The sequence below is a fragment of the Littorina saxatilis genome, linkage group LG15 (assembly GCF_037325665.1).
Source record: "Littorina saxatilis isolate snail1 linkage group LG15, US_GU_Lsax_2.0, whole genome shotgun sequence".
NCBI lineage: Eukaryota > Metazoa > Mollusca > Gastropoda > Littorinimorpha > Littorinidae > Littorina > Littorina saxatilis.
Genome location: NC_090259.1, coordinates 6,194,529 through 6,206,670, shown reverse-complemented (window position 1 = coordinate 6,206,670; position 12,142 = coordinate 6,194,529). Strand labels below are relative to the sequence as shown.

Sequence of the window (12,142 nt, the reverse complement as noted above, 5' to 3'; positions counted from 1 at the left end):
GCTTTTTGCAATATTATTATTATTAAGCTCTCTCTCTCTCTCTCTCTCTCTCTCTCTCTCTCTCTTTCTCTCTCTCTCTCTGTGTATGATTTGATTTGATCTCTCTCTCTTTTTTTGTGGCTGGGGGGGGGGGCTAAAGCCCCCAAAGCCCCCCCTCTCGTCCGGCCCTGCACACACACACACACACACACACACACACACAGTGACACATACACACACACACACACACACACATGGCTGTCGTACATTCATATTCTGCTAGATCTTGACCTGTCCTGGATGTCCGAAGAAATAAAAATGACGAGAACTTCATGGGTCCTTACGCAATTACTGTCTATTTGACTTATATTATTATTATTAACGAAGAAGTTTCTCGTCAACAGCAAAGTGGCTGCCCACCTTTACGCACAGTCGTTCTGGTAGTAACAACTTTGGGTTCATAGTTACCCCCTTTCCCCCATCCACCGTCTCCACCACATCTAGTGAGCGGGACGTTATACTCGTTAGACTACTACTGTATTATTATTATCATTATAACGTCACTTGATATAACGTCCATGGCTTTCCAAGTAGAGTCATAATAGTGCTTTAAGAGTGCAGTATCACTTTTCTCAATTTGTCGGTTCACTGCACTTAGTGTTTACCTTTACAATTTAGCCTGAGCGACCTACTCAGCCTGTCGACAACGCCCAGTTGAAAGTGAAGCTCAGCCTCCTCGTCGTGGGCAGTTGTAGTCAGTATACTACGGACCAAAAAACAAACAAACGTCGTAGTCTGTTCTCATCCTCTCGACCTTCTCCTACCGTCATTTCAATAATCGAGGTTTTTTTTATATGCGTGATTGAAGGACAGAAGTAGACAGATCCATTCGCACGCGCTCGCGCAGGAGTAACCATGTATGCTCGATATGAAACTTTAAAAAAATTTTTTTTTATTAAAAACCAAGACAGGAACTCACAAAACGAACGAAATGCAACATTTTTCTTTTAATTAAAAACCTAGAACACTGAGGAACCTAAGTAAGGAACTCACAAAACGAAATGAAATAAAACATTTTTCTTTTGATTAAAAACCTCGAACAGGAACTCACAAAACGCATGCAGCAAAAATGATTATGCCTTGAACCTAGTTTTCCTTGGGCCTCTAACAACGGGAAAACGGAAAAACTTGAATACCGTTAACACACAAAACTTGTGACACGTGTAGGGTAAATGAACATGCCTTGACAGTCGTTCACCATGCAAACTGCTGCATATGGGGATTGATATGACGTTATAACCGACATGGATGAGTGACGTTATAACTGGGTGACGTTATATCCGGTGACGTTATATCCGAGGTTAAAATAGTCTTGGAAAGAAGGAATTGAGCCGGGACCGGTGTTTGGGTGACGATATAACGGGGTGACGTTATATCCGGCGACGTTATAAACGAAGTAGACTGTATATATATATACGGCTTCTCTGTGTGTGTGTTTGTGTGTGTGTGTGGGCAAAAACCTGTGGATTGTAGAGTTCTGTTTGTGATGGGGTCTAGCGGCTTTTGTCTGTCTGTATGTTCTGGCATTTGAGAAGCCACAACAGATAATATAGGGCTAAGAAATAAGCTCTAAAATTCTCAATCCCGTTTGACAGGACTTCGCCTGCAGAGGTGATTGTGATGAACCGCCACGCTGTCTGTCTCTGTCTCGCGATTCACCCCGGCGAAGCCGGGTATTCCTCTAGTCCCATATAACATGCCCCTAGCATCCCATACAACATGCCCCCAGCATCCCATACAACATGCCCCTAGCATCCCATACAACATGCCCCCAGCATCCCATACAACATGCCCCTAGCATCCCATACAACATGCCCCTAGCATCCCATACAACATGCCCCTAGCATCCCATACAACATGCCCCCAGCATCCCATACAACATGCCCCCAGCATCCCAAACAACATGCCCCCAGCATCCCATACAACATGCCCCTAGCATCCCATACAACATGCCCCTAGCATCCCATACAACATGCCCCTAGCATCCAGTCTTACCTTAGTGGAGGTGTCACGTTTCTTTTGCTGCTGTTGCTCTGTCTTCTTCTGCTGCTCGGCCTCCTGCTTCAGCTTGATCTTGAGCGCCTTCTTGGACGTGACTTCCTGGAAGCCGTCATTGCTCTCGAACAGGAAGGCCGGGTCATCGATAGTCACCTCGGGCTGGTCGTCAATCACCACCACGCCTTCACGCAGATACAACATCATAGCTCTAGTCACGTTTCCATTTTACACTCAACCTTATCATTATGTATCTACCACAGAAATGCCCCGTTGTGTAATCAATTTGAATTAATCTAATCAACAGTACACTCATTGCCGACACATGGACTTGTAGAATGACAGCAAGCATAATGCTAATAACCAACACCCTGTATCACCTGTCTGCTATAGTGTGCTGGTTACAGCCAACAGTGTGTACAGTGAACAACATGCATGAATATCACAGCCAAGGCTTGCTCAGGAATGTTTAAAGATGTGTAATCACAATATGTCATTGGATTGACAGATAATATCACATCATTGCAAACGCAGGCTGAGATGCTGACACAAAGACGGACACGGTCAACACTACGCAGAGAACACAGAGAGGTAAGACTGACTTGCGTAATTGTTGATATGGTAAGACTGACTTGCGTAATTGTTGATATGGTAAGACTGACTTGCGTAATTGTTGATATGGTAAGACTGACTTGCGTAATTGTTGATATGGTAAGACTGACTTGCGTAATTGTTGATATGGTAAGACTGACTTGCGTAATTGTTATATCAAGAGGTAAGACTGACTTGCGTAATTGTTGATATCAATGTTGGCCAGGGCATCTTTCTTCTCCTTCTCCGTTTTGAGCGGCTTGGAGACGTCCGTCAGATCAGTCTTCTTGCTCATCTTGGTTCTGCACACACAATCAACAATGCATGCTTACAGTCACTGCTATACTTTGAATGTGTGCAGAAATCTAAGGGAAGCCATCAGGGAAGAAGAACCAAGTATGCAGTAATTTTGGGGGGTCAACATAATATTTCTGTCTACAGTTAGGACACGATTTCCAAAATCATTGGACAGCAACTATGCAAAACATTGAATTTCAAAACACACTTTACAAAATGGTATTTCTTACTGCTAAACATCATATCCAGGCAGTTAGTGAGGGAGCCCCCTTAATATTATTGTGCTTTCCCCAGGAGACCGCAGCAGGCAAGATGCAGTGTTTACTCAGTGTTCAAAATATAAGAGTGAAATCACAGCTGTTCATTGGATTGACAGATATGAATGCATCACTGTAAACACACATCACTTTGCCAGTTGCTAACAAAGTGTTGGTAAAAGGTGCTGACTCACTTGTTGTGCAAGTTGTTGAGAGCGTTGTTGATGGCCGTCTGGTCGTTGGGGATGATGCCATCCACACGCATCACCGTCTTCACATTCTCCTTGTGATTGATAGGGGTTCTAGCCTTGTTAGTAGGTCCGTTCGCCGCCGAAGAAGTTTTCGGCGGCGCTACCCCGTTTTTTTGGTTCGGTGACCTTTCTTTGTTGTTGCGCCTTTCAGAGCTGTGGCGCTGCTCGGAGTTGTTGCCCCCACGTCGGTTCTGCCGATCGTTAAAGGGACGCTGGTTAGAGAAACTCTTCTTCGAGTCTCTGCGGTTGTCGGCTGAATCGTTTTTTGAATCCCTGCCTTTCTCCAGGAAGTCGCTGCTTTCTGACGCCGTCTCCCACTCCTCGCCCTCGTTAGACGTCTGTTTCTGCAGCGGGGGTTTCTTGTTTGACGCTGTAGCCGGGGCGCTGTTACCTCGGCCTCGCGTCGGCCGTCCTCTCACCGGAGCACCACGATCAAAGCCACGACCCCGTTCGTTCAGTCCACCGCGACGAAACCGCGGGGGTGGAGGGTTGCGCTCTTGTCGACGATCTCGTCGTCTGTGATCCATGCTGCGGACACATAGCAATTTCAACTGCTAACTCCACGCCAAATATCTCTGCTTATAACTCAAACTAACCTCCACAAAGTACTAATAGTAAATGCACTATGTACAAAACACTGCACTATGTACAAAACACAGCAATTAAATTTAGTTGAAGGGCGAAATGGATGAAGGCAACACATGCAACCATAAAACAGCAAGGAAGGACCACAACTACTGTGATTTCCACTCCCCACCCCCCCAACATGGGATACTTTCAGTGGTGAGAAAGATGACTCCCTTGCTACTGCTGCATCCTTTCAGTAGTCTGCTGATGAGTGTAGCTGACCTCAACACTGTATTGTGCACATTCCACAGCAACTCAGTTGTTTCAGCATGATATAGGTCAATGCAACAACATATTAATCTACCACAGAAAAACAGGGCCATGATGACTATTTCCCACTACTATGTTGGTTCTGCCCAGCACGAGAGACTGCACCTTAGTCGACAGACGGTAACTCACTTGTTATGGTTGCTCTCTCCCAGCGGGGGGCAGTGCGGGCCTCCGTGTGGGCCTCCGTGTTGGCCTCCATCGGGACCTCCTTGGGGACCCCCAGGGTCCTCATTACCGCCGTTTCCCCGACCAATGGGGGGACGACCAAAGCCCCCTCGCGGTGGGGCGGAGTTGCCACGCCCACCTCCTCTCCCACCTCGCTGACCTGGGTGGCCTCCTCCTGGTCAACATCACTTCACTGTTAACCATGTCACCAACACACACACACTTCACTGTTAACCATGTCACCAACACACACACACTTCACTGTTAACCATGATACCAACACACACACACACACTTCATTGTTAACCATGTCAACAACACATACACTTCATTGTTAATTTATGTCACCAACACACACACACTTCACTGTTAACCATGTCACCAACACACACACACTTCACTGTTAACCATGTCACCAACACACACACACTTCACTGTTAACCATGTCACCAACACACACACACTTCATTGAACCATGATACCAACACACACACACACACTTCATTGTTAACCATCTCACCAACACACACACACTTCATTGAACCATGATACCAACACACACACACACTTCATTGTTAACCATGTCACCAACACATACACACACACACTTCATTGTTAACCATGTCACCAACACATACACTTCATTGTTAACCATGTCACCAACACATACACACACACACTTCATTGTTAACCATGTCACCAACACATACACACACTTCATTGTTAACCATGTCACCAACACATACACACACTTCATTGTTAACCATGTCACCAACACACACTTCATTGTTAACCATGTCACCAACACACACTTCATTGTTAACCATGATACCAACACACACTTCATTGTTAACCATGTCACCAACACACACACACACTTCATTGTTAACCATGTCACCAACACACCCTTCATTGTTAACCATGTCACCAACACACACTTCATTGTTAACCATGATACCAACACACACTTCATTGTTAACCATGTCACCAACACACACACACACTTCATTGTTAACCATGTCACCAACACACCCTTCATTGTTAACCATGATACCAACACACACTTCATTGTTAACCATGTCACCAACACACACACACTTCATTGTTAACCATGTCACTAACACACACACTTTATTGTTAACCATGATACCACAAGGACAGTTACTGCCCATAGAAGCTCTTCTCTATCAAAGATTGTGTCAATGATCATTTGTAACTTATGACTGCTACTTATACTGCACAAGGACAGTTACTGCCCATAGATGCTCTTCTAATTCTCTATCAAAGCTTGTGTCAATGATCATTTGTAACTTATGACTGCTACTTAAACTGCACAAGGACAGTTACTGCCCATAGAAGCTCTTCTCTATCAAAGCTTGTGTCAATGATCATTTGTAACTTATGACTGCTACTTATACTGCACAAGGACAGTTACTGCCTATAGAAGCTCTTCTCTATCAAAGCTTGTGTCAATGATCATTTGTAACTTATGACTGCTACTTATACTGCACAAGGACAGTTACTGCCCATAGAAGCTCTTCTCTATCAAAGCTTGTGTCAATGATCATTTGTAACTCGTGACGGCTTCTTGTAGCTCAAAACAAACAGGTGAACCCACCTCTTCCCCTCCTGGAGGGCTCTCCGCGGGGCATGAAGGCCATCTCGTTGGGCGCCATCTTGTCGTAGCCGTTGTCGCTGTGACCCGGCATCATGCGCTCAGCGTCGTGGTCCCTGTGATCCTGGCGATTGGACCGCTCCCGGCGATCATCCCGCCGTCCATCCCGACCGCCACGGTGATCACGATTATCCCGATGGTCTCGGGTGTTGTCGTCTCGATCTCGGTTATCCCTTGTGTCGCGATTGTCCCGTACATCACGGTTATTTTCTCTGACATCACGGTTATTTTCCCGAACATCACGGGTATTTTCTCTGACATCACGGGTATTTTCTCTGACATCACGGGTATTTTCTCTGACATCACGAGTATTTTCTCTGACATCACGGCTATTTTCTCTGACATCACGGCTATTTCTGCCATCACGGTTTTCTCTGCCATCACGTTTTTCTCTGATATCACGGTTATCTCTCCCCTCACGAATGTCCCTGCGGCCTTGTGGCTCCACAGCGTCGTGGTTGTCTCCCATGTCGCGGTTTAGATCCTTGTCTTTAGCAGAAGGTCCAGAGCCTCTGTGCTGCTGTGGGGGTGGGTTGCGATTCCAGGGGTTGCCTCGCGGGGCTTCCTTCTTCTCCATCACGCGGTGCTCCTCCTTGACCAGCTTGCTGTCCTTGTCGTGGTCCTTGGCGCCAGCGTCCTTGGCTTCCGACGCTCGCTCGCTGGAACTCTCGCTGTAGCCACTGGCCTCATCCACGCTGACATCGCTCTCCTCGTCGCGTCCTCGCCGACGCTTGTTCTCGTAGTCTCCTACCTCTCCCTCCACTCCATCCACTTCTTCAGGTTTTGCCGCCCACCGGCCCATGCTGTGACCTCCTTGATCCGACTGGGACCGGGGGGAGCGCTCGTAGCCTAGACCCCCGTAGTGGTCACGGCCTCCACGCGAACCCCTGGTGCTGTAGGCGCCGCGAGGCCCCGTGCTTGCGCCTCGGGGTCCACGCATGCGTCCACGGCCGCGCACAAACTCACGGCCACCTCGGCCCGAAGTACTGCGGGGCCTGTCCCTGTCGCTGCGATCTCTGTCGCCCATCAGGCGATCTTTGTCGCCATGGTGGTCTTCTTTCTCCAGATGGTCGTCGTCTCGCTTTTTCTTGGCCGGCGGGCGGTTGCCGTTTCCCTGCTTCTCATAAGTGTCCTCCTTGGCATCATCCTGGAATCCCTTGGAGTCGGGGAAGCACTTGGAGTCGGGGAAGCCCTTGTCCTGGTTCTCCTTCTCCTCAGGTGGCGGCAGCTGAGAGCTGACCTGCGGGGGCTTCTCCTTCTCCTTGGCTTTCCTGCAACACAGCGTCACCCACTTTAGTAAGTGTTTTGGTGGTCAGCTACACAGCTACACATTTCAAACAGACTGCTACATGATCCACTTGTGGTCAACACACTGACATGACTCTGGTCACTAGGTCATCCCCTCCTCCACATTCAACAACCAGCGCAATGCTGGTGCAACTCACCATTCTTCAGCCAGCCGGCCGGCCCAACACCCCACATAACTAAGACTCTCCTGATTAGGCCAACAAAAAAAAATTGTCTGTTTCTGGTCACCCGACCGACCCTAAATTTCGGCGCCGACCCTAAACTTTTCTTTTCCAAACTCAAAAATGTTTTTGTTTTTTTTGGTGGTAAAGGACAGGGTGAGAAAATGAACAACAAAAACGTGTGAAAACGAAAGTCCGCTGACGATTTGTAAATGTGTTGAGTGTCTTGTCTCTATGTATAGTGAATCCAGTCTCTTTGCGCGATTTTTAAAGTTAGTTTTATTGGTCTACATTTGGGGTAAAAAAAAAAAAAAAAAAAAAAAAAAAAAACAATCCCGACCTACCGACCCTATTTTTTTTAGCCATGTTACCAGAAACAGACAATTTTTTTTTTTTGGCCTTATGACTGATGTTTATTCACATTTCAAACACAACTTGCAATCAACATAGCAACAAGAAGGGCAAAGCCCATACGACTCACATGCTTGACCTTGACCTTTACATAGCAATGACATCATACACTAAGAACTGCTTTACACATTTTTCCTACCAATACATGTGACCTTGACCCAAGGTCAAGGTCATCCAAGGTCATGCAACACAAAGCTGTTAATTCAAGACATAGGAAGTACAATGGTGCTTATTGGCTCTTTCTACCATGAGATATGGTCACTTTTAGTGGTTCACTACCTTATTTTGGTCACATTTCATAAGGGTCAAAGTGACCTTGACCTTGATCATATGTGACCAAATGTGTCTCATGATGAAGGCATAACATGTGCCCCACATAATGTTTAAGTTTGAAACAGTTATCTTCCATAGTTCAGGGTCAAGGTCACTTCAAAATATGTATACAATCCAACTTTGAAGAGCTCCTGTGACCTTGACCTTGAAGCAAGGTAAACCAAACTGGTATCAAAAGATGGGGCTTACTTTGCCCTATATATCATATATAGGTGAGGTATTGAATCTCAAAAACTTCAGAGAAAATGGGAAAAATGTGAAAAATAGCTGTTTTTTAGACAACATTTATGGCCCCTGCGACCTTGACCTTGAAGCAAGGTCAAGATGCTATGTATGTTTTTTGGGGCCTTGTCATCATACACCATCTTGCCAAATTTGGTACTGATAGACTGAATAGTGTCCAAGAAATATCCAACGTTAAAGTTTTCCGGACGGACGGACGGACGGACGGACGGACGGACGGACGACTCGGGTGAGTACATAGACTCACTTTTGCTTCGCATGTGAGTCAAAAATGGTTTAGTTTAAGGGTGAAAAGAGAAAGAGTACCTACAGCAATGACCTCTGTTCCTCCTTGATCTCCCAGGCGTTGGGTCGTGGCTGGTCGGAGGGCTTGTCACGGGATGACTGCTTGTCCTTCCCCCCCATGTCCTGCAACAGGCGACACACACACTAAGTTTCTTGCTGGGCCCAAACCCACATTTCTTGCTGGGCCAACACACACTACATTTCTTGCTGGGCCAACACACACTACATTTCTTGCTGGGCCAACACACACTACATTTCTTGCTGGGCCAACACACACACTACATTTCTTGCTGGGCCAACACACACTACATTTCTTGCTGGGCTGGGGGCTGCTCAACTTTTACATTTCACACAAGCACATCACCAATTATTATTAAATCTTTCACATCAGCAAAGGGTTCTTACAAGTTCACAGAAATATGCATTATGTTATGAAAATGTTCAAAATGACAAGGACCTGCCTAGAAATTGTAAGTCTCTGATTTGTTATGCAGTTGTGTTCAGGACTCCTACATCCCCCAGGCCTTCAAAATCAGGAAATCTTTTCTTACTTCCACAATTGCTGGTTCCAAGTTGAGACACTTCATGTCTATAGGCACATAATTGATCCTGACAGAATGTGAGACATATTACCCTCCACCTTCAAGACAAAGAACCTCTCACCTTATTGACGTCTTTCCTGGAGCCAGTGGAGCGCTCGATGATGATGGTCTCTTTAGGCGAGTCACTTTTTCTGTCCCTGTCGCGGTCAGAAGAGGCGGCCGAGCCGCTCGACATATTGGAGGCGCTGCGTTTGAGGGAGGTCAGGTTACTCTTGGCGGGGGGCGCCGCCTTGGACTGCTCGTACGAGATGGGTGGCGGGCAGTTGTGGTGGTCCCTCCCTGCAACAAGGGTGCACACGTCTCTTTAACAAGTGGGCCAACACCACAACACTCACACACAACCGCTATTTCAGTGTCTGGAAGCAATACCTATCAGACAAAGCCAGCTTTTTTGCTGAACCCTGTGCGTTAAAAGTGATCCTTTTTGTGACAGTACTACCGAGTTCTTTTCCCATTCAGCCTTTCACAGACAACCAAGCACTGGTGTCTCAACACAAAAGATGCTACCGTGGAGAAAAGCCAAGTAACACGGTTCTTTCTCTCACTTTAGTACAGACGTTGCACCCGCTAGACATTTACACTAGAATAAAGATAGGGTAAGAAGCCTACACTCACGATCGCGCTGCTTGAATTCCTCAGAGGAGTAAGCTCTGAAGGTGGGTATGGGAGCCTGGCGCCCGTCGCGTGAACCATGGCGGTTGTAACCACGGCTACCTCCCCAGTTCTCCTCCTCCAGCTTGCCAGGGTCAAGGTCTTTGTCGTCCTTCACATCGTCCTTGTCATCCTCGTCTCTGTCGTACCTGAAGCACCACACACACATCACCACCATTTCTATCGAGCAATCAAGACAACTACTTTTCTATGAAGCAATCAAGACAACTACATTTCTATCGAGCAAACAAGACAACTACATTTCTTCACTGGACCTGTTCACTAATGTATTGCTTAAAACAATGAACGGAGGTACATTTCAGTTATTTAATAACTCTTCTTCACTGAAAGGTCCACATGACCAGACCTACAATACCCATCACATTAAACTGCCCTTCCCTGACAAAGAGAAAGGGAACTGACTGTGCGGGCTCCTCCCATCCCGAGGAGCGCTGGCCCTTCTTGTCGTGGGCGTCCTCAAAGAGATCCCTTTCGCGGTGGTCGCGGTGGGCCGAGCTGGGCCGCTTGTCCAGTTCCTTGGGGGCCGTGTCCGCCTCTGGGGGCCCCTCTTCCTCGTCTTCAGGGTGATCACGGCGATCATATTCCCTGGAACACCAACACCGTCTGTCAGTACAATCCCTGCCCTACACTGCTCCATGCATCAACCCTACTTATCTTGGACCAGCATTTCTCTGCATTTTTTTCCCTACCCTTTTTTTTCCAACTGTTTTTTTTCCCACACATGTTCTCAACCTTATTTTTTTTCTCACACATGTTCTCAACCTTATTTTTTTTCTCACACATGTTCTCAACCTTATTTTTTTTCTCACACATGTTCTCAACCTTATTTTTAAGTATCTACCACAGAAATGGAAAATTTCCTAAATAAATTATCATTTAATTAATATACTTACCCGAATCACATTAGCAGATACAGTATGTGATTCGGGTAAGTATATTAATTAAATGATAATTTATTTAGGAAATTTTCCATTTAATATCATATTCTTACTCCGAATCACATTAGCATTGAGTCACCTGAGATGCTTATCACTGAAAAACGCTTACCCGGCTAAAGAATTTAAAGGGAAGCAACCCCATCACCAAAACGAAAGTGAAAGTAGCTTTGGTAATGGGCCAGTACACCGGGAGTTACCTCCCATACGGGTGTATGCCACGTCACTTCCTCTAGGAACACGTGCCTATTATCATACGGCTTTAAAAAATCTTAAAACCATAAGCGGGGCAGGTGGGAGGGAATACAGTATGTGATTCGGGTAAGTATATTAATTAAATGATAATTTATTTAGGAAATTTTCCATTTAATATCATATTCTTACTCCGAATCACATTAGCAGATAACATCAACAAGGCGGTGGGCTAGAAATGAATCAAAACTCACCATCAAGTTCTGGACAGGAACTGGCCTGCTGCTATGAGCGCTGGAAGGCCTCTGGAGCCATCCTGTCGAAGAGCTGTGACGTCCCGAAGATAAAAGTTTATGAAAACATCTTCGGAACGCCAATACGCAGTTGTCAGCACCTCCTCTAGACGTCTGGAGCGCAGAACTGCCAGAGAGGATGCCCACGCCCTCGTCTCATGGGCTCGGGCCGAGTCAAGTGGCAAGGAGGGCATAACCCCCCCCCTCTTTGTGCGCCTCCACTCATAAGCCTGCTTGATGAGCGAGGACACCCACCGGGCCAACGTTACCTTCGACAAATCTTTCTCGCGCCTAGTAAGGAGAGAGATAAACAACAACTTCTGAGAACTAGACCGAATCGGCTGAGTCCGGGCTAAGTACAGACGAAGTGCCCTCACAGGGCAATTGACCGAATCGGGGTCACCCGGGGCCAACGCGCTGGTCAGAGCCTTAACTCTAACCAGCGGAGAGGCCTGCCCCGGAGACTGATTCTTGGCCAGGAAATCCGGCCGGAAACGCAAAGATGCGGAACCGTCCGGCTCAAAGGAGATATCTCCAGGC

At 46.7% G+C, this 12,142-nt stretch overlaps 1 protein-coding gene across 8 annotated transcripts in view; it reads right to left on the bottom strand.

Annotated features, from left to right (window-relative positions):
* LOC138948344 (protein PRRC2C-like) overlaps positions 1 to 12,142 on the bottom strand; it is a 65,990-nt gene that overhangs the window by 24,359 nt on the left and 29,489 nt on the right. For all 8 annotated transcript variants that reach the window (XM_070319865.1, XM_070319866.1, XM_070319872.1 and 5 more), the window contains exons 19-27: positions 10,585 to 10,767; positions 10,126 to 10,310; positions 9,572 to 9,789; positions 8,934 to 9,031; positions 6,111 to 7,438; positions 4,457 to 4,667; positions 3,374 to 3,958; positions 2,821 to 2,927; positions 2,035 to 2,219 (exon numbers count right to left, since the gene is read on the bottom strand). In XM_070319865.1, coding sequence (XP_070175966.1) covers positions 2,035 to 2,219; positions 2,821 to 2,927; positions 3,374 to 3,958; positions 4,457 to 4,667; positions 6,111 to 7,438; positions 8,934 to 9,031; positions 9,572 to 9,789; positions 10,126 to 10,310; positions 10,585 to 10,767 — 3,100 coding nt within the window. The remainder of the gene's footprint in view (positions 1 to 2,034; positions 2,220 to 2,820; positions 2,928 to 3,373; positions 3,959 to 4,456; positions 4,668 to 6,110; positions 7,439 to 8,933; positions 9,032 to 9,571; positions 9,790 to 10,125; positions 10,311 to 10,584; positions 10,768 to 12,142) is intronic.